This window comes from Xenopus laevis, chromosome 9_10L (assembly GCF_017654675.1).
Source record: "Xenopus laevis strain J_2021 chromosome 9_10L, Xenopus_laevis_v10.1, whole genome shotgun sequence".
Taxonomy (NCBI): Eukaryota; Metazoa; Chordata; class Amphibia; order Anura; family Pipidae; genus Xenopus; species Xenopus laevis.
This window is the reverse complement of record NC_054387.1, coordinates 70806928-70834692: the sequence shown is the minus strand read 5'-3', so window position 1 is coordinate 70834692 and position 27765 is coordinate 70806928. Positions and strand designations below refer to the sequence as shown.

At 39.6% G+C, this 27765-nt stretch overlaps 1 protein-coding gene across 6 annotated transcripts in view; it reads right to left on the bottom strand.

Moving 5' to 3' along the window:
* pkp4.L (plakophilin 4 L homeolog) overlaps positions 1–27765 on the bottom strand; it is a 179975-nt gene that overhangs the window by 35010 nt on the left and 117200 nt on the right. For 4 of the 6 annotated variants that reach the window (XM_018235795.2, XM_018235796.2, XM_018235792.2 and 1 more), the window contains 6 exons: positions 22792–22826; positions 16357–16488; positions 16076–16263; positions 14546–15125; positions 9152–9343; positions 4491–4707 (listed from right to left, as the gene is read on the bottom strand). In XM_018235795.2, the coding sequence (XP_018091284.1) occupies positions 4491–4707; positions 9152–9343; positions 14546–15125; positions 16076–16263; positions 16357–16488; positions 22792–22826 (1344 nt within the window). The remainder of the gene's footprint in view (positions 1–4490; positions 4708–9151; positions 9344–14545; positions 15126–16075; positions 16264–16356; positions 16489–22791; positions 22827–27765) is intronic. The other 2 variants (XM_018235793.2, XM_018235797.2) reach the window with 1 other exon arrangement.

Genomic DNA, 27765 nt, shown 5'->3' with positions numbered 1-27765 from the left:
TGAATGGTATTTGCCAATGTAATTGCAGTTGAAAGCAGTGTTTATTTATCCATTTTTGTTCTCGTGGTTTGACTGTTAAAACAATGTAACAGGAGTCGGTTCTCCCTTGGTCTGTTAATCAAATGGCTGGCAACATTGTTTCAGGAGCCAGAACCAGTAATGCAAGGGATGGAAACAATAACTCTCAATAGCAATTCCATTTGAGCGTGCACAATTTTGTACATGCATTTGTAAATGAGCACTTTAATCGTTTATGATAAATTTCCAGCTTTATCTGTCAAAAAATTATTACTGGCTCTTTGCTTGGCCATTTGAACCCATGATTCTTGCTGGCTCTTTTTTTTTTCACTATAACACAACAGCCTGGCTGTGTAAAGTAATGTTGTGGTGGTCCGTGAGACTAACACAATAGTAACTAGAACTGCAAGCGGAGGCACTGGTGGGTCTAAAAGTTTAGGGGGGGGGGTAAATTCTTAATATTTCCACTAGACAAACAGGAAAGGAATATAAATAGTTCCAGTTTAATATCCTGTTCTCACACTGGCTTTTATTACACATCACTAAAACGTTTATATTGTTGCACTGATGTAAAAGATTGATAATCTGAGTGCACACAAAGGAAAGCACTGCACCCGTTGCAATTCTTTTTAGGCCACTTAAAACACAACCTGTATTAGAATCAGGGGTGCTTCGCCAATGAGGCAAGTTGAGGCTGTCGCCTCAGGCGGCAGCGCCCCACTAGGTACCAGGGGCAGCAAAAATGCTGCTCCTGGTACTTTAAAGGAGAAGGAAAGGTTAAAACTAAGTAAGCTTTATCAGAAAGGTCCACCTAAATATACCAGTAATCCCTCAAAGTAATGCTGCTCTGAGTCCTCTGTCAAAAGAAACACAGCATTTCTTTCCTTCTATTGTGTACACATGGGTTTCTGTATCAGACTTCCTGTTTTCAGCTTAAACCTCCTTGCCCTGGGCATGAGCATGCTCAGTTTGCTCCCCCTACCTTCTCTGCAGTAAACTGAGCCCAGAACTATAAGTGAGCAGGGAAAGACTCAGACAGGAATTGATGTCACAACAAGCTAATATGGCAGCTGCTATCCTAAACAAACAAAGAGCTTCTACAGCTGTTTACTCAGGTATGGTAAAGCATTATACAGAATAAATATAGCATTCTAGCTTGCACTATTGCAGCTAATCTATTGGCAATAAAATGCCTCCTTAGCTTTCATTCTGCTTTAAGAGTGAATTTCCAGGGGAGGGGGGGCAGCAGTAACTGCTGCTGCCTCAGGCGGCGGAGGGGCCAGGATTGCCCCTGATTAGAATTTATTGTTAATAATCCCCCAAACACAAAGATAAAAGGGCATACAATCTCTGTTATGAGGCACCTGGGATCCCCCATGAAAGTAACTAGTATTTGCCATGGGAAAGGAATAAAAGGAGAGGAAAATTAAAGTAACAGTAAAACCAAAAAAAATTAAAGTGATTTAAAGTAATGAAAATATAATGTACTGTTGCCCTGCACTGGTATTGGTGTGTTTGCTTCAGAAACTCTACTTTCTACATAAACAAGCTGCTATATAGCAAACACAAGTTTTACTAGTGCAGGGCAACAGTACATTATTTTGTTATTCCTTTAAAACTGTTTCATTTTTAGATGTTAGTGTTCCTTTAAAAATGGGGTACAAGATCATGGGCATAATTCACTAACATATGTGCTAAATTGCACCAGTGCAAATGGAAAGCTGTATATATTTGCAAGGCCATATGGGAAAGTTTGCATCTTGAGAGGCTGTTTTCTTTCTATTTTTGTGTAATGGAGTGGTTATCGTTAAGAGATGCATTATGTAAATAAGGATCTTTCATGCAAGTGAAAAGCGGCTATAACATTAAAACAAACACTTGTTTAGAACATCTTTTACCTTCCCCACTTACAATTTGTGCCTGTGAGCTGGGAATTACAAACAGTTTTACTCCATTATCATTTCATCCCATGGGGAATGGTTTTCTACAAAGAGAATGCATCACTGATGCACCTGATCTTGGGGTATTAAAAGTAAAATACATACATCCTTTTCCCTTCCCTATTTGAGGGTAAGCAGGATTATGAATGGGGAGAGGAAGAAAGAGAAGCAAGCTAACTAAAAATAATAATAGTTAGAGTTTAGTATGGAAGGTATTCTAAGGGTTAGTTCACACGAGGAGATTCGGGTAAATTTTGTTGCCTGACGACTAATCAACTCTTCTTGTGGACGACAATCTCCCCGAACTGCCTTCGCATGTCTTCCCATCCGCTATAATGAAAAGTCTCCTGTGCTAAAGCACATGCAGCGCTTTGTTTTCCAAAGTCATCCGAAGTTACCTCACGAGGAAACTTCGAGCGACTTCGGAAAACACAGCACCGCTTGTGCTTTAGCGCAGATGACTTTTCATTATAGCGGATGGGAAGACACGCGAAGGCAGTTTGGGGAGATTGTTGCCAAGAAGAAGAGGATATTAGTCGCCAGGCGACAAAATCTCCCCGAATCTCCTCGTGTGAACTAACCCTAACACTCTTAACATGCAAATTTGCTTTCCAGATAAGAGCACCACTGATCTACCAATAGGGCAACAATTTCCAGTAGCTCTAAGAAGAAAATTACCTTCAGGCCGCTGGTATGGAGTCATGAGATTATGCCCCTCTTTGCTTTGCAGGAATCATAAGTCACTTTAATACCTCAAATACTATTGCGATTATTTTTTATCTGTGTCTGCAAGTGCACTATGCAGAGGTTGCATAGTGCACTTGCAGACACAGATAAAAAATAATCGCTTAGAACAGAGGAGAACCAGTGGTCTTTAGTACTGGTTACGGCAGATAAGGTGGTCGTGTACAGGGACATCTTTGGCTACCACAACCTTACCATATGGTCAGCAGTTTACTGGCTCATGAATGGGACCATAACAACAGCCTTCCCCAAATAATGTAATGTGACCCAGTTGGCCAAATATCTTTCTGAAATAAGTACACCGTCCTTTATGACTAGTTTGCCTGCTTTTGACCTTACAGCTCAACCATTGTTGCATGTATGTGTATTGTGTAGGCAGAATGGACAAATCACACCACGGTTCTGTCTGTCTGAAAAGTCTGATCCATCAATGCCTATTTTTGGGGCATGCATGATCAGCAAACATAAGTGGTGAGTGGCCTATTTCTGTTCCTACACACTCTTTTGGGCAAATGGCTATGTGTTATTTTTTATACATGTGGAAGCAGGGCTAATCAGCCAATTACTACTAATATAACCTATGGAGGAGGACCTCACCAGCAAGTTTCTATTAAACCCTCTGTCAAGCACCTTTATTAATAGGATATGCTGTTTATTATTCCCTTTTGAAGACTATCCCGTGTCCTAAACTCATTTGCTGCACCAATTATTTCTCCACAGTAAGCTGAGAGAAGCACGTTTCTTCAGATAGGTCAAAGAGCACATCGGAATGGTGCTGTTACTTTTGCTTTTACCAGAAATATAGATTCTGGGGAAAGTATCATGAAATCTGGAAGGCAAGCCTGGGTTTGAGTCTAGCATGACCTTAAAGGGTTGGTTTACCTTTAAGTTAACTTTAAGTATGTTATACAATGGCTAATTCTAAGCAACTTTTCAATTGGCCATTCTTTTTTTTTTTTTTATATATATAGTTTTTTCCTTCTTCTTTTGACTCTTCCCAATTTTAAAATTCTCTGTAAGGCTACAGACCTATTCTTATTGCTACTTTTTATTACTCCTATTTCTATTCGGGCCCTCTCCTTTTCATATTCCAGTCTCTTATTCAAATCAATGCATGGTAGCAACCAAATTACTGAAATATCAAATTGGAGAGGTGCTAAATAAAAAGCTAAATAACTAAAATGCACAAATAAGAAAAAAAACCCAATTGCAAATTGTCTCAGAATATGACTCTTTACATCATACTAAAAGCCTAACCCTTTAAATGTCTACTCCATGTGACAGAGACTGATGTATTGAAACTCCTCAGTTAAAAGCTGCCTATATAAAAAAACATGCCCATCAGCACAGTGCACTTCTAGAAGTCCCAATCTGACTTAAAAAAATCTAGCTAATTAGTAAGGATACCACAGTCATCTATACTTTTGAGCATCCAGCAACAGCTTGGTCTACTGTTACTGTTGGTATGTCAATGCCTCCTAATAAGAGTTTAAGAGAGTAGCAGTATTTTCAGGATTACAATGTCATTGCTTGCAAACGAGCAAAGAACTAGAGAAAGAAGTTGCATTCCCATAATAACATTGGCATAGAAATTGGCCAAGCTATTGGTAACATTACCTAGAAGCCTCCTCAGCCCTAGCCATTTAAGAAATGGGTTAATATTGCAGCAAGAGACCCATAAACGTCATAAATAAAAAAATCAACACATCACTATACATGAAAAGAATTGTAATCATTGATCAGTGGTAGCACCACTTTATGATTTCTCAGACCTTTGCCCCTACTTGCCTTGGGTCCTTCTGGATGCTGTCAATGGAAGGAGACCTTGTGGTGCCATCGTCTGGGGGTGCTGTATGCGGCATCCTGTTGTAGCCGGATTCTGATATTCGATACTGCATTGATCTGTATGGCTCTGCATAATTAGCCGCTGTGTTGAGCGCATAATTATTTCTTTGGTATGCAAGTGTGCTACGATTGCTCATGGTCCTCTGTAGGTTACCAGACCCTAGAAAAACAAAAGAACAAGTCCATTATGAAATCCAGAGACCCATGGTAGGTTAGTATATCCTCCTGTTTAACTAAAACATTACAATTCCTATAATGACTCATGGGAGAACAAATGAGTAGTGAGAATGGAGAATTCCATGTTAATGTCTTATGATACACTTATTTTACAGCAGCTGATTGGAATAAAATGGATTTAATCTGCTGAAATCATTTCAAGCGCAAGACTCGTTCATGCCGCATTATGGGCAATTTAGTAAGTGTTAGATCTGCAAGTTATTAAAAGAAAAAGAAAACCACAGACACTTTGCATGCTAACTACCTGTACAGAGAGCAGTTTTTTTCTCTTGGGCTAAGGGGGTAGTCAAGGTTACAGAGATTTCTGGGAGCTGTAGTCTGGTTCATGGTCCATGGGTTGTTATCTGGGCTGCAAATGTTGGAGATTATATATTCCTATGCTATGCTGATGTGTACATGCAGCACACGATGAAGAAACAGTTTACGGGTAATTATAGCTTACCCATCGACTGGTTAGCATTTTTTTACCATTGATCAGACCCTGACCCCTTTGCTGCAAGCCATGCCCCCTACTTATTGGAATGACAGTAAATAAGGGCTTTATATACAAAGTGAAAAGGGCCTGACAGTCAGGAGCAATGGAAATTTAGACAAGGCTGAAACTGTAAGAGGGAAATATCTAATTCAACCACTTTGCATAAATTAATGTAGAGTGGCCCTCTAAAAAGAGAGATTGTTAACACTACCCTTTGCTAGATTTTCTGCTCTTTGTGTCTGAGCCAGGGCACCTACCTACAGCCCCAAAATAACATATGTAAATGTCAAGAATTTTTTATTTCCCCATGCTACCAGCCATTTACATTTCAGCAGGTTACCCTTTTAATGTCAGAAAAGGATGCTCTTTTGTAAGTCAATGGGAAGATTTTATACGGAGAATGAAAAGAGTACAAAAAACCCCCAGTGATGTTATGACTCTTGGGACTAGCACAAGAGACGGATAATAAATTCTGAGAGATTGCATTGGATTTTGGCTGCCTAGTAAAATTGTATTAGAAGTTACTAGTGACAGTTAAGAAAAAGCTTATTATATTATAATTATGGCAAATGCCATCAAGCGCGCAATAGAATTACATTTAATGGATGTTTAATAGGGAAGGTCGTTTGCCTGCGTCAGCCAGGTTAATGGGAGGGCTGCCCCTGCCAAGACAGACGACTGACTGCGCTGCAGATTGCAGCTACTTATTCAGCACGGCCATGAGAAGTGGTCAGGGATCACTAAACATAAGAGCAAATATGCCTTCCTAAATATTCATGTCAGTCTAAAAAGAGCTCCTGGTACAGCAGAGGCACCTTTAATATTCTTAATTCTGCTGTTTTGCAAATCCTGCCTTTCTGCCATCATGCTGTTCTAGGAATGACATTTATGTAAATGTAAATTACACATAAAAAACTGCATAATGAAAGTCCTTTGCAAATTAAACATGGAACTCAAATTATTTTTTTCATTAAAATATCCATACCTGTTAAAAAGGTGTTTAAATATATGAGATCAAATATTATCTGCCCAGTCTCTATGCCTGAGGTATAGAGGTGGGGCAGTCAATTACTTTCACTTTCCATTCAGCATAATACAGATAGCAGGTAGCTTACAAACAGAGAAAACACAGGTACAGGTTAGGGTCGGGTGCGGGTTACTGTTATTTAAATTTTGTTTCCTACATGTCACTACATGGCAGTTACCCTTCCCTCAGGCTCTAAAATTATGTAGGGCACTGTGCATGGACATTAGCTGCCCCCCCCCCCCCCCACATACTGGTGCATACACAAGAATTTGAGGCAACACACAGTTTGTCTTAATAACAATGTCTATAAAATGGCTCCTGCCAGCTTGATGTGATTGTGTAATTTCAAAACTGAAGGAAACAAAATTTAAATAACAGTAACCCGCACCCGACCCTAACCCATACCTCCCAACTGTCCCTTTTTCGGAGGGACAGTCCCTCTTTTGACAGCTCAACCCGCAGTCCCTCATTTGTACTGGAAAGTCCCTCTTTTCTCTGCACTGAACAGCCAGAAAAAGAAACAAAGTTTCTCACTTAATTGCCTTTTAGCAGAGAGCCCAGAACAACTAACAGGTGCAAATAAGATACTTTGTAACAAATTTGAGACACAAAAACACAGTTTAGATAAGGAGAAATATTTTCAAACTTTCATAACCTGCCAAATTTTGTAAAAAAACATGGTAATTAGGGGGTGTGGCCACAGAAAGGGGTGTGGTCAAAAAATTGCTGCGCGTGGTGAAAAAAAAATATTTTTTGTCCCTCTTTTTACTTCCAAAATGTTGGGAGGTATGCCCTAACCTGTAAAATGTGGCATTGTAGGACCTATACCTAACCCGTACCTGTGTTTTCTCCGGTTGTAAGCTACCTGCTATCTGTATGTACCTCTGGTTAAAAGACAACGAATCATTGTAAACAAAGGAGGAGTGTACTTCCCAAGCCTGACCCACACTCAACCCCGCAATGGTTGGCCAAATTTCAACTCCACCTTCATTCAAATTTCAACCCAACCGGTGGTGAACCAGTGTGGGTCACAGGTGAACCCACACATCTCTACTGCCCAATGTCAGGCCCCTCCTAATTTTGTTCCTACTGTATATTACTACCATAAGCTTTCTGCTTGCACAGGTCAGTTGAAGTTAAAAAAGAAAAACTGAAAAGAGCATTATGAATGCAATCAATGCACATTGCCAGGGTGGGCAACATAGTCTTTGTCCCTTCATTACCTTAGAAGTGCAGAAGTTGCCCCCCCCCCACATTATCAGCCCAGACACCCAGCATTGAAATAAGCCCAAAATCCAAATGCCACTATTGCTCACTAAAGGAAGCCTAGTACTAAAGAAACCTTATTGCAAAGTCACCCTGGTTTTGTTCATTAGCTTGCAAATATAAGTCCACCATTTTTTTAAGGAAGGACAAAACCTCTGTAATAAGACCTACTGCAGAAGAACATGGCAGCCAGGTACATTTTATGTGCATCAGTTTATTAGCAGAAGCCATTTATCACAAAGTTCTCATTTCATCAGTTCCGGCTGATTTACAGGTCCGGAGATAATTGTCTGATACAAAAGGTCCAGTGTAAATGTAGTAGAACATCGTCACATATCCTGTATATTACCCATTTATCATTTCACCAACGGCTCCCGCAAGCCTCAATCAGTGTCAGACGCGACAGAAAGAAGTTTATGGTGTGCAAACAAACACGTCTGGACTGAATAATACGATTCTATGTCAGTGCACATTTAATCTTTGTCCCTGAGCAGAAATAAACTCTCTCTCTAGTTTCTTATAATATTTCATACTAAAGGATTCCCAAATTGCTATTAATTTGCACTCAGCACATTTTATCAATGACAAACTCACAGATTAAAACATTGATTCCCTCTTCTTCATAAACGTGCTATGCATAATCATACTTCGCTTCTACCAGATAAATGCCACTTTGCTTCTCCATTGCTGGTCTCTAAGCTGCATTAAGAACACTACAAAGAAGTGCCCAGAAATACTCAGCAGTACCCTCATGGCTGGGGAACAGAAGTTGTAAAGCCTACACTGGGCCTTGGGGTGTACAACATGACATACTAACAAAGAGTATCCAAACCACTTTCATGCCTGGGCCTCATTATAGTCCTACAACTGATCCAGGCTGCATTTCTCAAGTGGCATTTATCAGAAGCTGTTGGAAGGATGCTGGGAGTGCTATGTGAACAGGACGTCACTGATTTATGAGCATGCTTTTCTGCATTGCCAGACCTCCCCAGTCTGGTTCTCTAACTTGGCCAAGGTCCCAGTGGGATCCAGACCCCTCTCACTCTATTTCCTTCTTAAAGCTCATAAGTTTGTATTTGCAGTTTCTACTTTATACGAATAATGGAAAAAAAAAAATCTTAGGCCATCCAAATGGGCACAGTTTTCCTACAAACAAAGATCCAATCACATAAGCCCACAGAGTGCTGTATACACCACCAGATGGGATTTTCCAAGCTGTCTTAATAATATCTAACTAAGTTAGATACTGGTGAGGGAGACAATTTTTTCTCACCATATACCAGCCAAAAGAGGGTAGGCAGAGTAAGAGTCAGCAGTCAATGACATATTGCATGTAACAGGCACCGTTAAGGTCAATAGGGCTTATTTACAAAAAGTGAGAAATTGCTCCAGTGCACTGGTTGTTTGGTTATAGGTAAGTGCACTGGCAGCACCTAGGTTAGTAAATTATAGTCATAGATTTGAGCTTCATCCAAGGAAAAGGTTTATGCAAATTTACTATACCTACACTTTCCATCAAAATGAGCCCAGCATCATACCATACTGTTCTGAAAGGACAGCATAGACTGTATTCCTTGTTGAATATACAAGATAACTTACCTGATCCTGTACGATAGATTGCTGTATGTGAGCCTTGCCTGAGCTCTATGGCCGCATGGTTGGCGTTGCGGTAGACTGGACTATAATAAGTCCTCCCTTCATATATTGGCGTGATCTGCAGGTCGGGTGATACTGTTGATCTCAGTTCCTGTCCAAGTTGACTGTGTTGACTTGCATAAGAACTTCTTAAGCCTGGAACAATAGCAATTCCCACCAATTAAAAGGACACATCTCAACAGTGGTTAATTGGTAGCATTACTTCTTTACACCGACAGTGGCGTCATAATTCCCAACACTGACTTACAGAACATTATTCTTCCTGACCCGTGTTAAGTGGTGTTAAAGCAAATACTAATCACCTTCTTGCCATCAAATGAGCACAGATTCTCTGCGGCCTCTTGGAATTAGTTGTTCATTACTGAAATATACATTTCTTTACCAGGCAAATACTGTATGGAGATGAAAAACACACAGTTCACTGTTTGCCTAGTCTGAGATATTACATTTCAGATCTGGAAATAACAGATATGTTTGGCATATGTTCATATATTTATATACATACTTAGGTTGCCTGGGCAGCATTCAGCATATAGCTATTAGTTCACTCTATTCACACCAGCTATGTTCTGACTCACTGAAGCCATCATTTGCCTAAAAATTAACTCTTTTGTATGCAGTATCATATTATCTATAACTATGCAGTATCTATAACTTATAACTATATAGTTAAGTGTAGATTAAAAGCACATAGTGGTTTAGATGCACAATTGGAGCAGTTTTAAGCATTAACATTATGTTTTGTGCTTCTGTGCCAGCCCAAAGCAACCCCAGCCCTTTAGCAGGGAAAATCTGTGTTTTTAAAGATGCCCCAGTAGCTCCCCATCTTTTTTTTCTACTGATTCACTGCATATGCTCTGTGCTGCTTATTGTGCTATTCACTTACTGAGCTTACGGACCCAATCACAATATACTGTACACATAGAATATAAATGTCGCAATATATAAGGCTGACTAGTAATTAATACAGATAATTACTACATGGCAGCACAGAAACCAGTGCAACTAGTATCAGAATTTAATAATCAGCCCTGTAGAATCAGTTTACAGTATATTACAGAGAAACCTAATTTTCTGCTTGATAATTTGTAACAACCCCTAAGCTTAGCTTCTCAACAGCTGCTCAGAGGCCACTGAGCATGTGAGTGTCACAGACACTTTACAAGATGGAAAGATGTGACAAGTTTGAAGTTCTGGATCATTGCTGCTATTGACAAGCTGAAACTTTAGGCTGGTGCAATAAGTTCAGTATATAAAATATTCCATTTTTAGCCACATTCATTTTAAGGGTTTAGTTCTCCTTTAAGAGAAAAGACAAAGACGGCAGAAGGAGACAAGCAAAAACAAATTTAGCTTTGTAGGAAAGCAAATGAAATGCCTAGTTCAGAAAGCAGAATAGAGTGGTTAATAATTCATAAATAAACAATAAAAACACCAGTTCCAAAATGACAGAGATTTCTACCATCTCCCCATTCTAATATTTAATTGTTCAGTGAACTTTCCCTTGGATGAAGCTCAAACCCTGTGGGCAGATGATCAGCTGTAGCTGAGAACGCCTTGAGTTGGGACAAACAGTTATGGCTGCTCAAGCTGTGCACTAATTAAATGGGTGAAGTGAATGTCAGATTGTATATAAATGTTAAATGCTGCTTTGTCAGTTGTGTGCAAGCACAGGGTCCAAACAGAGGTGGCTTTCCAGTGCCTACAGAGCAAGCGTAGTAGAACAGTAGGAAAAGGAAGCCTAGATGCCAACAGCAGGACAAAATGGTGACAATAATGGTTTAAATCAGTGTTGCCCAAGCCGTAGACCTTTTGGGAGGCCTCAACTGGCAGTCTGTGGCTAAAAACAAATGCCAGAGGGCTGCCATAAGATACCATAGAAACTCACTATTTATTGAGCCTGTGAGGGACTGTTTGGGCCTCTATGTATTTGAAATGCAAGGTTTATTTTGAATCCATTGACTCTGTGGGAGATGGCCTTCCTGTAGTTTGGAGCTTTCTGGGTAATGGGGTTGCAGATAAGGGAACCCATGGTTGTGCTGCGTTTATCCTGCTATGTGTTCTGGGGATATTATACATAACATTGGTACTGTACTATGTGTTCTGGGGGCATTTTACATGCAATTTCCACTGCAACTATTCTGCCATGTGTTCTGGAGTATTATACATAGAAATGGCCCTGGGATGGAATGGAATATTAAAAATTCCTTTAATTATCCTCCCCAAACACAAAAATCAATTATTATGTTCAGTGCATTAACCTTAAGGATTTTGTAGGATTAGGAACTAAAGGAGCAGGCACTTTAAGTATTCACTTAAAAAGTAAGTACAGGTATGGGATCCGTTATCCGGAAACCAGTTATCCAGAAAGTTCTCGATAATCAAATAATTTTAATTTTTAATAGTGATTGCCATTTTCTCTGTAATAAAAGAGTACCTTGTACTTGATCCAAACTAAGGTATAATAAATATTTACTGAGGGCAAAACCCTCATTTAGATTTAAGGTACAGAGATAAATTTTACAGAAAGATCCCTTATCCAGCAAACCCCAGGTCCCGAGCATTCTGGATAATGGGTCCCATACATGTAGCTCTGAAGCAAGTAATGAAGTTCTTCCAACGTATGTATGTCCTGGAGAGAGGGGTTTCTAAAATCAACATAGTACAGGTATGGTATCTATTTTATGGCACACTTGGGACCCTAAACATTGAGAAACCTAATAGGCTAGTTTTGCAACCAACATGGATATATGCTGGTTATTATTAAGTACAAACTAAATTTTACAGAGAAAAAGCAAATAAGTAAACTGTTTGTTTAAAGAAGACAGTATGAGAATATTTTAAAACAACATTCTTCTTTGCAATAAATACTCATGTGTAAATGAGAGACTGCTGTTCTCAGAAAGTCTCCATTCTGCACAAGACAAGACATCCTTCCCCAGGACTGTTTATTTGATGATGATGAATAACCCATGCCTATCCGGCTCTCCTGTGCCTGGTGTCTATTATTATTCTATAATTGCTGAATACTACGGTATGTGTCCCATAGGTATAAATGCTCCACATGAAGTTGAATAAAGGTAGAATATTTTTGTGCTGTACAGCTACGGGGTAATGTATATTAGTTATGATAAACTACACAAGGGATCACAACTTAAATAAAAACATGAATTTTAAATGAATAACAGACGATATGCATCAAAGGAAAAGCAGTGTCTGTATACTATATGCTATGAAATGGCACTATATAGCTATAAGATGGGCATTTTACTATACACTGTAATGTAAATGATATCCTTAACTGTGCACTATGATGTCAGAATGTGTGGTTTATAATTTAGAGGGACAGCAGCATTGACAGGCACTAGCAGTCATGCTCAGAGCACACTGAGCATGAACAGTGTCACTGACACTCAGAAGATGACCTAACAAGATCAGAAGACGGACAACCAGTTTTGACTGGACTGTAACAAAAACATTTGACTGGATGTCTGTATCAGACCTTTTTGTTATACAGGAAGAATGACCAGCAAAACACCATAACTGCAAGAGGGGATATACCCCTGCGTATTTATTCAACAAGATGCAATGTTTCAGTGGTGCCTGTCAAAATGTAGCATTACGTTACATAAACACACAGGGCAGATACTGTGTTGTGCCGGAGTGGTTTTCTGGTGAATCCTCTTGTTCCATGGCCTGCGTCTTATTTCCCCATTTAGATTCCTATATTTAGTGATCTCTTCTTACAAAATTATTTTCTCTGCAGAGAATTCTATTAATCTAAATGCAATTACATGCACAAAATATGAGCAGAAATGAAAGTGAGCAATTTGTTATTGATAATTGCCATTCCCACCTGGCTGATTTTGTGTGCTATGAATTTGTACATAATTAGAAGATAATGTACATTTTTGGCCCTCGGCAGAATATCAAAAAGACTATAACCACCCAGAATTAAATTTTTAAGAAAATGCAGTCTCCTTATTTGATCTGTTTAAAGGGACACCACATTTATTGTTATTCATAAAATAATACACTATGGGGCAAATTCACTAAGCGCCGAAGCGCCGAACGCTAGCGTTAATTCGCTAGCGTTAATTCGCTAGCGTTTGGCATTTTCGTTACTGTGCAAATTCACTAACGAACGCTGGCGTAGTTTCGCTAGTGTTACTTCGCACCCTTACGCCAGGCGAATTTTCGCTAGCGACGTAACTACGCAAATTCACTAACTTGCGCAGTGTACTGAACGCTACCTTTTACGCTAGACTTCCTTCGCCACCTCAGACCTGGCGAAGCGCAATAGAGTAGATAAGGATTGTTTCCAAAAAAGTCAAAAAATTTTCTAAGTCCCAAAAAACGCTGGCGTGTTTTCTACATTATGGGTGATAGGCTGAAAAAGATCGAAATTTTTTTTGGGGCTCCCCTCCTTCCCCCCTACATTTCCTGACTCATGGCAACTTACCTAGACAGTGGGCACATGTGTAGGGCAAAATAAAATTTTTATTTGCTGATTTGAAGGTTTTCTAGGCATTTGTAGTGCTGATACGTATTCCTCCATTGAAATTTGAATTTCGTGCCGTATGCAAATTAGTCTTCGCTAGCGTAACTTCGCTTTACATAGCGAATCAACGCTAGCGCAACTTCGCAACCTTACGCTACCCCTGAGCGCAACTTCGGATTTTAGTGAATTTGCGGAGCGCTGGCGAAACTACGCCTGGCGAAGTGCGGCGAAGCACGGCGAAGTTGCGCCTGGCGAAACTACGAATGTTAGTGAATTTGCCCCTATGACTATAGTAACAACAAAGTGCAAACTAAAGACAGTGGAATTGGGCTGGAATTGGGGATCTGGCTTCAATTGCACATGCTTGCATGCTATCAGTCACATAGAAGAGGACCCGAAGAGGCATGAGATGGTGCCTGACAACAACAGCTAATTTGCATTTTTAGCCATGTAGGAGGTGGTGCAGTTCAGAAGGGGAAGGATGTCTTTGGAGGGGGCTTTGGGAAAGCAGTAGGTAATTTTTTTTAGTATTTAATACCACTTGTATTTTCCCAATTGTCCCTAACTCTATAATCTGTTGCAATTTGAAAGGTTACCGATATGTCTCACCTGTTGCAGATAACAGCACAATAAATGTATGAGTTTGCAACATTGTAAAGAGTCAAAGACAAGGCTTACTGAGCTGCAACTGGAGAAAAGAGTGAAAACATTGCCTTGAAACATCAATAATTAGGATAGCACACCAAGTGAATCAGACATTGACAGCAAGACTGAGACATAAGCATTTTAACTGCAAATGTGAGAAGTGGTAATTCTGGATATACATTTATGCTAACCTGTAAGGCTATCTGGTCTTGATGGAACCATCCTTTCATAGATGTCATAATGTTGCTGTCCGTACTGGTCAATATCATGCAAGTTTCTTTGTAATGTTCCCATGTGCTGGGGGACTGCAGTCATACCAGCCCGCTTTGGAGAGGAAGAGGATCCCATAGGAGCTTGGGAAGATGAGCCAACTCTACTATGTGCATCAGATAAAGTCAACGGTGAACCAACTCGGGCAGAACTTCCCAGTGTCTGGTAAGATGAAGTCATTGTATTAGGATTGGCCAGCTGTCTGCTGTTAAGTGAACCAATCCTGAGTGTGACTGTCGGTGAGTTGGCCCTGTGTGATGTATACGGAGAAGCAGCTCTCTGAGAAGGCAATGTAGTAGAAGAGTATGTGTTTGAAGTGGCAAGTGGCCGTGGATCGGAAATTGTTGGAGAACCATATCCACTTCCGACAGAAGTTCTCAGTGACCCTCTAGAAGGGGAAACTCCAGATCCAATGACATAAGAAGGTGACTGCGACCTTGATGGGACAGAGCTGACCCTCCGCACAGCTCGGCTGCCTGCCATTGTATTTGGTGGTGGCGGCTAAATTAAAAGATGTTTTGTTTACTTTGTGTCAAGTCACAGATAAATAAAGTGCAATTAGTCAGTGGGTAACTACACAATAGAATATGCTTGTGAAATGCAATATGAATAACAAAATGCAAAAAAAAATACAAATCTGAAACTCTAAACCTACATTTTTATAATGAAAACGAATGCAGCTATATTATTGCAGGTATTGTAGGTCACTTGGCCGACATAGTCTGACAAAAGGGAAGGGGGGGGTAAATTGCAAAAATGGAAAAATTGCAAAATAGGGCCAGAATCAGCAACATTTTAATGGGCTTAATTAACTGTAAATAGTGATTATTCTTTAATTTGGACTCATGGTTACATTGAGTTTGGTCAAACAGTACTAGTCAGCATTTAATTTTCCATGCTATCCATTTGTATTTCGAAAATTCCCCATTGAGGCAGAAAGGAAGGATGATTACAAGGTTGTGAGCAACTGATTAACAGATCAGCCAGGCTCTTGAGAGACCAAGTTATTGTTAAATGCAATTTCTTTTAATAGGCTTTTAATAACCCTATAGGGGGCCTCTGCCGTACAGTTACATATTTATCTGTTGAAAGACATTATAGAATATTTCTAACCCTGCATACTTAAAGGGGACACAAAGCCAAAATCAAATGTTTCCTAATGAAAGTAAATGTTATATCAACCAACTCTCAAAAACACATTACATTTTAATGGTTTTTAAAGTCATCCATAAATTCATTACATTAAAAATAGTATTTGTCTGTTCCATCTTGAAGTTAGGGAAAAAAAATATTTTTGCGTTCACAAAAGTGAAACAAAAAATGTACCCTTTTATAAGATACAGTATAAGGATATGATTGACTTTCAACCATCTCATTGTGCCAAGGGAAAATAAAATGTATTTAATGTTCATTCTAACAAGCAGACACGGTTTTAAGATAAAGAGATTTACTTGGACTAAAGTCTGGCCTTCAGCCCTGGAATTCCGTACAACATGGTTGCCTGTGGACCCCGTAAACGACAGCTGGGCTCGCAGTTCGGCCTTCCCTATGTTGTTGTTATGAAAGCTGCCTGCCTCTTGGTAGCCGCTGTCAGAGTATGAATTCATTTGAGTTGAGCTCCTGGAGTTACCCATCGACCCTGATAACAAGAGACATGGAAGATACAATTTAATTAAGAATTGTCTCGACTTCTAGAACAGACGTGATATGATGTAAAAAACACAGGACAGACCCTCACTTTCATGGAGAGAGCTTTGCTCAGGAGAGTACACTGCCATCGGTTCCGGCTCTGATCTTATCAAGAAGTGGTTAGGGTGACTGGAATCCGACAATCTCGGTTTGGAGGGACCTCCGGCTGGCACATCTTGTGGAGAAAAGAAATATGGACAGGAGGTTGGAAGCAATATACATGACTAGAAATGATGATCTTCAATACTCTGGCCTGGAGGATTGAACTAAATGGAACACCTATACGGACTAATTAACAGAGTGATACTGGCATTGTGTTCATGTTTGCTCTGCCTTGCCTTTCCACAACATAATAAAAGCAAGTAAAACATTATCCAGAAGCAATAGCCATGATATTTCACTTAAAGGTACCTAAAGCAGATTCTAACAGTATCTGTTGTTACTATTGCACAGGAATAGCAGCCTTTTTCCTAAACCATACCCCAACTGACATTTAGAGTCCTAGATTTCATGGCTGACCCAATCAACACAAGAAGCGTAACCTGCAATAAAGAATTCCACAATGGCAAACATTTTACATTAGTTGGGGGAGCTGGGATGAAAACCCAGGATTTGGGGGAAGGGGGTGCATATGAACGCATAATACATTCCAGTGACACTGGATTAGAACCACAAAGTTAAGAAACAAAAGTGTAAATATAATATATAAGAATAACAATGACATTTAGTTTCAGACCCAGGTCTGATGACCCCCTTACTTTGAATCTGCTCTTGAGGATAACCATTCAATAAATTGACATGGTAGAACCCAACCTCATTTATGAATGCTCAAGAAAACATCTTTTTCTGCCCACTGCCAAATAACTGGGCATTACCAGCAACCAGCCAATAAAGACTTCCTTCTGTGGCCAATAAGACACTATCAATTGGTGAACTTGAAACGCAAGGTTGTAGGTTTGGAGGGAGTTTAAGAGCAATTGGAAACTGCCAGCTGTACTGATTGTATGAACTATGACTAATACAAGTATTAACCAATAAAGAGCCCCCTTATCTCAGTCAATACATACTGTATAAGTGGGATCTGCCATGTGGCTTTGTCTTGGCTGATTTACTAGTATTTATGACCCATTTAAAAGAGGCAAGCTGTTTAAATCTACTTATAAATAAGGTATATATTTCCATATATTTATGGAACTGTGGCTACCTTCTAACAAACATTTCTAATAGCAGAATATCAATAGATGTGTCACAAACAGACACATGCAATAATCATGGTGCTGAAAGGTGGATCAGATGGCTGATACAGTTGATGGAAGGGTTACCTTTCCTTGGCACTTTATCTCTAGTATCCTCTAATAGCAAGGATGACCTTCAAGCAGCTAATTATTAGATGTACCATTTCCTTAATGTGTGGCATGAAAACAATTTACCCAACCCCTTTTAAAAAAAATCTAGCAGTCAGACACGGCAATAATCTGCATGTTTCAAAACCATTTTTATTATTTTTTTTAATCAAGCGTGGGCCGCAGATGCTTTAGAGCAGGCGAGGAGTATATCTATTGCAAACATCGTTCAATTTCCTGAGAGTTAAATTGTCACTAAAATGATCATAAAACAGAAAATAGCAAGCTGCGAAAGCTTAAAAAACCAAAAAAAAACCTCCAATGGCTTCTCCTGCACCTCCTCTGGATCATTTCTTTAAATGAACTCATTCCACAGGATGCCAAGAACCCATTCGGATGATTTAATTTTAGGTCTGCTGCTGAATGGCTTCAAGTGCTATGCAAATATTTTAAACTGGGTGAATGCATTACGGCTGCCGACACAGCTCTGATGAGTGTGTAGAATCGCCTTACGGAGAGAGCAGAATGCCTCTAATCCTACACTCCAGGCTGCGTGGCTTTGTTGACACTCTATATAAAATCATAGAGCACGTCACTGTTTCAAATGCGACTGCAGAATCAAGCCCTAACAATTGACACAGCTCTAAGCTGTGGGATCTTTGATATCTCAATTACAATAGAAGAAAGGGTCAACCTGGGGTACATAATTCTAGACCAATGGCTCCCAAACCGTGGAGATGGAACCCCAAAGGCCAGTTAGAAGATTTATTAGTAGAATGCCCTTATATAATTCTGAAGCTTGATGGTGAGAGTGAGATTTGGGGAAAACCCTTATTTGAAGTTTTAAGTATTCTGGAAGCATGGGAGAATAAATTATAGGCAGGGGTGCTTCGCCAATGAGGCAAGTTGAGGCTGTCGCCTCAGGCGGCAGCGCCCCACTAGGTACCAGCTGCTCCTGGTACTTTAAGAGCGAATTTCCAGGGGAGGGGGGGCAGCAGCAACTACTGCTGCCTCAGACGGCGGAGGGGCAAGGATCGCCCCTGATTATAGGGATCCTTACATATATCTGTAACCTTGTTATAAGCAGGGGGGCTTGGCCAAGTGTTTGGCCTCAAGAGGGGGGACTTGATTTAAAAAAGCACTTTACTCAGTGGATGTGGGGGTTCAGTCTTTATGAGGACACAGACTATGCCAGAGAAATTGTCTATAACTGGGCAAAATACATAGCAAAATTCTCTTTTCTACTCTATATCTACATTTATATCTTGTTGATCTTGCTGCTGTAAAGCATCTAAGATCCAATTGACCACATGTTTACAGGTCAAATGCTCGACCACTGCAGTTTGGCTGTACTCAAGATCTAAATAAGATCAATAAATAAAAAAAATCAATGCTAAACTGATACTACAATGGGAAGTGATTGTGCCAACGAGCTTTCAGTCAAGAGGAATACAGCAATGAACAGATGAGCCATATTGTGTATTTGAAGCAGTGCAAGGGGAATGTAATTTAAGGGGTAAGGAGAGAAATAAATTAAAGCAGTTGGAATGAGTGGTATGGACAGGAGACAGTTTTGAGTGTAGGAAAGGGGCAACCAGCCATCCAGGAGATAAAAGGTGAACTGTAAGGAGGTGAAGTAGAAATGTCAATACCCACTTATGTGGAATAGTGCAAGAGGAATGCTCTTTGGAAAGAAACTAATTTACTATCCATATAGTTATGGTGCCTCCACAAAGGACATGCCTTGTGCTTTTTAGTGGTGAACCCAAAATATTACAAGCCCAAGTGCCTAACAGAAAAAGCCATAGCTCATATCAAAACAGGCCACAATAAAGGGAATAAGCTTGATTACTGGCTGAAACAGAAATTCTGATTTATATGTATTTATGTCCAGCAGAATTGATCTCTAGCTGCTAGATATTAAATGCTTATTTAGAGCTGGCGGTTGTTAAATATGCATATTTCTCACATACAGCAAAACAGTTCTCTGTTTATTGCTTTTCATCCTTCAAGTGGATTCTCTGTTCAGCTGCATTTGGATGGGACACAGGCTCAATGCAACAAGGACTACAGTACATTCCTTATCTGCAGAGCTGGAACATTCAGTCAAATGAGCTAATGATGTAGAGTCCCTTTACATGCTGCAGATATGGTGGTAACACACTTGGTAGTAGAACCAAAGTCCAGATCAGGGAATAGCAGAATATATAAAGCATAGGCCAATCCCAGATGGTGGTCCTAACTATTCACATGTGGTCATATTGAATCTAATAAAAATAAGCTGGAATACTTGATGAAATAAATAACAGATTATTAAAAAATTAACCCAGTGAGCATGAGATTTATGAAGATGACTTTATGATGATAAAGTTAAGACATAAAGGTATGGTGGTGGAATATATTTATAGGTGGTGGAATATATTTATAGGGGCATAATTATAGCAGAAGCAGTCCCTTTTCAAACGGCAGCAGCAGTAATGTTTACTAATACTGTGCAGCTAAATGCAGCCATTTTAGTGCATTGCCAGTGGAGGGCAGCAATGAGCTAGGATGTGTGCCCAAAAGGTTTGTGTGTGCCAGTCGCATAATGACTATTGAGGATATATGGCCTATGAAGTACCAGTAGGTCACTGAATGGACATGAAACACATGTAAGAGAGCTCTGACCTTAAAAATGAGCTTCATAAGGCAGAAATGAGCTAATGGACACACCTCCCCCCCCCCCCGATACACAGAAAATTGAAGACCAGTGAGGAAAATGTCACTCACTACAAAACGTGATCACATCCAGAAGCAGTGGGATGGAAGTGAAGGCACAAGCTCTACATGGCCAGTCCAGTTATGCTCTAATTAATGAGAAATTTAGAACTGATGCAAAGCACTCACATCTGCACTTCCATGTGTCTCAGATTTAAGCCAAGGGGAGATGTAGGAGCAGGTGACTTTGAGCTGGCTGGACATCATTCACAGGAGTGTTTATGGCTGATTAAAGGAACAGTAGCATCAAAAAATTAAAGTGTTTTAAATTAATACAAATATAATGTAGTGTTGACCTGCACTGGTAAAACTACTGTGTTTGATTTAGAAAAACTAATATTGTTTATATAAATAAGCTGCTGTGTAGCAATGGGGGCAGCTATTCAAAGGAGAGAATGTTCAAGCAACAAAGCAGATAGCAGATAAGCTCTTTACAACATAATGGTGTTATCCATTATACACTATTTAACCTGTACCATTTAGCCTGTTTTCAATTTCCGCCATTGCTACAAAGCAGCTTGTTTATATGAACTATAGTAGTGTTTCTAAAGAAAACAAATCTGTTTTACCAGTGCAGGGCAACACTACATTATATTTTCATTACATTAAAACACTTTCATTATTTGGTGTTACTGTTCCTTTTAAGTGATATAAGGCATTCTTATTGCACAGTAACTTGAAGAATATAAACGAGAAGATTATAAAAGAGACTAAAAGTACCCCTGATGCTCTAAGACAGTACACCTAAAAAAACAGAACAGTGCTTAGTACACACCAATGTTGGTCTAAACCTAAAGTATCTCTAGTTTAGAACACCAAGGAATTAACCCTACTATGGAGAGAGTCATTTACAGAGCTGTTCATCGGACAAAGCCCCCATGACACCATACGCTGCTTTGTCACAACCTTTGTGGGGTATTGGGATATAACATAACAGAAGCATACCTCCCAACTGTCCCATTATTCGTGGGACAGTCCAGATTTTGACAGCTCACCCCACAGTCCCAGTGACTCACTGATATGCCCTGTGTTTATCTTTGATATCCTGCACTGACACCTGAAAAAGTTTCTGAAAGTTCATTAAATAATAGGCTTTTAGCAGAGAGCCCAGAATACACAGCACCTGAACTTAGATACAATTGTAATTAATAAGATAAGCAGGTCTCTTGTGAGAATGGAGACTTGCATCTTAAATGTTAATTTCCCCTTCATTGGCCAAACTGTAATAACACAAAAAACTTGGCCCTTAAACCCCCAAGAAAATGTTCAAACTGCAGGAGGCTCGATGGAGGTGATACAGAGCTTGCAGCTAACCTGCCAGGAATACAGTGACTGTGTAGAGAAGGTGAACACTGCTATCTGATCCAGTTGTACCTGTACAGAAGCTTGGGGAAACAAATCTACATTTATTAACAACTGAATCGGAAAATGCCTAACCCACTATACATTTTATATACAGTGCAGAAATCATAGATCCCTGATATCCAAACTGATACATACTAACAGATACATACAATACATAGTATAATAAAGAAGCAAAGGGCAACAATACATTAGAATGGGCAAACAAAATGGGATTTATTGCAAGTAACACACACTTACTATATAATATATTATAAGAGCCTCACTGTCTCCATGGGGTAAAGGGTATATCAGTGCATGCTAAATGTATCAGTATGGTTCTCAAAATTTTATTACAAATCCAAGGGTATTAATATAAAGTCAGTTGTCCCCTGGGTGCTATAACAGCCTCTACTATCTGGAAAGGCTCTCCACTAGATATTGGGCATTGCTACAACCCAGCCAACTACTGCAGTGGCATAGAAGCTAGGGCTGTCCAGTACATGCTGTAAATTCCTCTATACAGTCAGTTAATGCAAAGATCTCCCATGAGTAATAGTTAATGAGTTAAGATATTCAAGAGAGCCTATGTCAAAATGGGGTGCACAATGAACAATTAGTAGCAATGTTAAAAGGTGGTGCAACACTCTCAGATGTTAGCCAACATTGCATACAAAAGTTGCATAAAATGTGCAACAGAACTTAGATAGAGCAAAGATACATGCTATTTATTGTGCCAGTACAATGTTCAGGGTGGGATGAGGTTGCACCTCCTTTATTCTCATCTGTGTACACAGGTAAAAGATAATTGCCCTAATGGTGGCACAACTGATTTACAATTGGCCTCCACTAGTGAAACATATTGGATAATCAGCCTACTGCACGGATAGCATTGTGAGTACAAAGATCTGCTAATATGTCTATGAAGGTTTTCTGCTAAATATGCTGGGAGCATCAGAGCACCAGTGACATCCTGTTACAAAGCTATATTGTATAAGACAAGCATGCCCATATACTGTAGATTATGAAGTTCATACCTCCCGATCTCCAGGGAAATGACTTTTCAGTAGAACTGCAAGAGAAAAAAAAAAGAGAGAAAATGGGGTCAGTGTTTTATTGCAAAATGCCCAGACTATTGTGTGCCGGCCACGCATTACTAGGCAAGGTCCGGCAAGCTCTTCTGGCAACAAGTTTGCAGGAAAATGAGTGGTAAATAAATCATCCCAATTGGAAGGCAAATTAATAAAGAATACAATGCAGAAAACCCAAGAGCAATCAGTTATGTAATGGTCTATTTTCTACTACTTGTATCGAGTCAGAGGCAGGAATTCAATCAGTGGCATAGCAGGATCTCATTGTCTTTATTCCCTGAGCTCGTCTTAAAGCTTCGCAGCCCTTTTTATTGGAAGATGAAAGACTATTTGTAGGGCAGCTCGGTTGTGAAGATAATGCGCTCGTCTCTTCCACCAATCTGATGTTTTCACTTCAAATACCAAGAAGCAGCTCCGAATTCCCTTCAAACTTTCCCCCCACATCTCAGAGGCCGCAAGGTATAAAAGATTTGGACGTGCCTATAAAAATTCCAGTCACTGAGTTACAGCCACACAGATTATACAGGAGCCTCGCAAACAATAGGTGCCTGGGCCTGTCACATTCACTGCTCAACACTTGGATTTATGGCAACAGCAAGCAGTAACTTTCCCAGTGCCGGGGTTTCATACACTACAGGGGGGCTAGCAAACCTGTGGCTGATGAGAAACTTCAACATGAAGTAGAGCCACACATAGGAACAGATCCGCTTCTCGAACTGTACAAATTGTACCATACACCCTGGAGGTCATTTATAAAGTTTGCTCAGAGCATATTTATTTGCAAATGGTTGTATTGCCAGTGTTTTTTTAACGCTGAAATATTATACTGCTGTGCCCGGCCTTTTGTTTTTTGCGACTTCGCATTGCACACAAATATTCGCAAATGAGACAGGTGTTGGCTGCCACCGTGCGAGGTGGTTTTGTGCGAAAATATTGGTGACAGTAAATCCTGCAACTTGCAAAACGGTTTTGAGAATATTTTTTCCATCACCAAAGTCGAGGCGTAACTCAAGCCCAGAAATATTTGCAATTTGAGATTATGCCATATTTAAAAAGCTAGCTCTTATGGACATTCACAATTCTATTTGCACATTAAATATACCACTCTTATCTAGCTTTATAAATATAACCATAAGCAGGGCAAATGTGTTCATTGTGCGAACCATTCTGCGCTGCACATATTTTGTAAATAAGCCCCAATGTGCTCTACCATGTTCTGGGCATAATAAATTCAGGAAATTAAGTTTTCTGTAGTATTTTTAAAAAAACAATAATGTAAATGCACACATGGCCATCAGTGCCAAATACATTTTTACGACCACCTTTATTCACCTTTGTTATGTGTTTAAAATATTTTATTTGATTTTCATATTAACACCTTTGTTATGAATAGCATATATTCTGGGGTTAAGGAACTGGGCCCAGTAAACATTTTTTTATATTTATTTATATTTTGAAATCTGACATGAGGCTAGATACATTGACAGTTTCCCAGTTGCCCCCAGTCATGTGACTTGTGCTCTGATAAACTTCAGTCACTCTTTAATGCTGTACCCTTTACCCCCCAGCAGCCTAACAACAGAACAACTGGAAGGTTGTAGATAGCAGCTCCCTAACACAAGATAAAAGCTGCCTGGTAGATGTAAGAACAGCACATTAAAATCCAGGTCCCACTGCAACACATTAAGTTACATTGAGTAAGAGAAACAACAGCCTGCCAGAAAGCAGTTCCATCCTAAAGTGCTGGCTCTTTCTGAAAGCACGTGACCAGGCAAAATAACCCGAGATGGCTGCCTACACACCAAAATACACGTTAGTTCAGAAATTAAATTTTATATTGTAGAGTGAATTATTTAAACTGTGCAATTTGGAAATAAAAACGACATCATAGAAATCATGACAGAATCCCTTTAAAACAAAAACAGTATTTGGAAAACAATATAGAAGGATATGAGGGTGCGATAAGAGCATCCGCCCTACAGAAGCCATTGCTTCAAATTGTTACCTGGCTTTAGAAGATATTTATTTTTAAATGAAATCCTCAGATCTCCAGTGGCTGATAAGTAAAACAAATACAACATGCAGGAACTATTGGATTTTTCCTGCTACTGGGAAAAGCATATTTTTCCATGCAATGTGGTCATGGGGTTTAGCTGCACTGATATTGTCATAACCTGGAATCAAAAGCCATTCTTCACATTTGATCATGTATCTGCCTAGGTAGGAAACCATGCCATATGCTTTCCATTAAACTGGATGGGTGGCCCCATCTATCCCTCCAGATGAAAAGGAGGGATAGGGCACATGGACTGATTTGTGGGCCATCGTCCTAAAATATTTAATGAAATGCAAAAATATTGGGTGGTATCCAACAAATCAGTCCATGTGCCATTTAACCAGAAAAACTTTCCTTTCAGTTAGACCTATATAAATCCCGACTCCCTGCAGACACCTCCTCAAGTCCCTTCTCTTTCCTTACCAACTCCAAATGATGATCCACCACCAGCTCCATCAACAGTCAGTTTCCTCTACCATAAAGTCTGCTGGATGATAAATGTGAGGTAACTTCATATGACTGACTTATAGAAGGGCCACCTATTGCCACACAAAGACTTCAGTGAAAATAAAGGACCCTACAACAAAGTGAGAACTGTTAGACCCTTAGAATTAATCACATGTTGCTCTGCTGAGGCCAATAGACTTCCACATGCTGTGTGAAAGATTTTCTTCTACTAAATAAAAACCAAACAACAAAATGTAAATAAAAATTATGCCAACAAAGAAGGACCTCCGACAGCTCAGGCTAAAATACTGAGCACACGCAGGTATAACAAAGTAATGCCCTTGGCTGCTTAAAAATAAACGTTACTGCAGGCTGCTATTGATTTTGTTACAGAGCCGAATGCAAAATAAATCATAAGCTTTCAGCCATGCAGTTAAATTACAAATGACATCTATTAATTTGGCTGGAATTTTATTCTTTATTCATAGGAGTAAATTACATATTACAATAATAGCTTGTTGGCTCCAACATCTGCATTTTGTACAAGCAGATCAGCTCACATTTTCATAGGCTACAGTACAGCGCAACCAAGTAAATAAATTGACAATTGCGGAGGAACGGCTATTAAGGTATGCAAGTTTGAATCAGTGTACAGGTATGGGATTCGTTATCCGGAAACCCATTATCCAGAATGGTCAGAATTACGGAAAGGCCATCTCCCATAGATTCCATTTTATCCAAATAATCCAAATTTTGAGAAGTGATTTCCTTTTTCTCTGTAATAATAAAACAGTAGCTTGTACTTGATCAAAACTAAGATATAATTAATCGTTATTGGAAGCAAAACCAGCCTATTGGGTTTATTTAATTTATCCATGATCCAAATTACGGAAAGATCTGTTATCCAGAAAACCCTAGGTCCCGAGCATTCTGGATAACAGGTCTCATACCTGTAATACTTTGTAGTCTCCCTTCTGCTCCCCAATGATGCACCAATGCCAAAATCTGTGGCCAAATGTGAACTCAAATTATTTCACTGTTAATTTTTTAAAAACTGGAAACTGGTTATTGTGTCCTGGAAACCGAGGTATTGCCAGCCACCCTTCTTTTTTTAAAATGAATTTCCTTATTCTTCTATTCCCCTGACATCTCTGTTTCCTTTGAAGTCATTGCATGGCTTCAAGAACTGAATACAAAACAACAAATAGCCGAGCACAAAAAAAAAAATACGGTATCAATTGTTTGCATTTTAACATTTATAACCAAACATTCAGTGTTGGACTGGGATACCAGGGCCCCACCAGAAAACCTTAGACCATGGGCACAGTCTCCAAACTCTTATTCCGCCTCTCCTCACTCAACCTCTTTATTCTCCTAGTCTTTTATATCTACTTACTATATTCTTCCATTATTAAGCATTTGTCCCATAAATAAAAAGGGAATGACCATGAAATAGGCTAAATGGTTTAGAAGCAAGAGGGCCCACTGACAACGGAGCCCACCAGGAGTTTTTCTGGTATTCCAGTGGGCCAGTCCGACCCTGCAAACATTCTTATAGATCCCAAACAGTGTCAAAAAGAGGCATTCATACATTGCCAGGTTTGGATAGCTATTGGCAGATTTTGACCTTTCTGCCTGACCATCTGGGCACATGTCAGCTTGGATGTCTACAGATCATCCAGCAATTTGTCCAACTGAAAAGTTCCTCTGCCACTGTACCTGTCACATTTAACTGTCTTTGGCTTGAATAAATGGAACAGTAGCATTTAGCCATCTCAGTTTTTTGCCAGTCATACGGTATCTCTCCATTCTGATCACAGGTTGATCGGCCTCCATACAAGAGTCAGTCAATATATGGACAAGAAGAAAAATAAAGGTGCCAGAATCCCGTTAAGAGTTGTGCCTAGCACAGTATGACCACACACTTCCAGAATGACTGATCGCTTAGCCAAACGTACCCTTTAATAAAATCATAGGATAGTTTGTATGTGAATTACGATTACAAAATAAATGCTCATAACTTCACTTAGAAAGGCTGCCATTGTACACAAATAGATGTTAGGACACGTAGTCCAGACGGTGCTTCAGTGAAAGATCATTTTCCACTCACTAAAGTTCCATTGGCTAATCCTTCTTCTAACAGCTGATAACAAGTTGTGTTAGATTGGCCCAAGGGACGGACAAATCGCAGAAGCAGATCAGAGAAAATGGCGTGTATAGTGGGAGCGCAAGGAACAAGTGTAGCACATCTGCTCTACAACCCCAGTGACTCTCGTTAAACAATGACTGAATTCTGAGTGATATGCACTGCAATGTTCAGAATAACATCAGCTACGACAGCTGGTTCCCGCTCAGTGCCATTTGGATTACCTAGCTTTATAACCAAGCAGTCACTGAAGGGATTTATCATGGAGTGA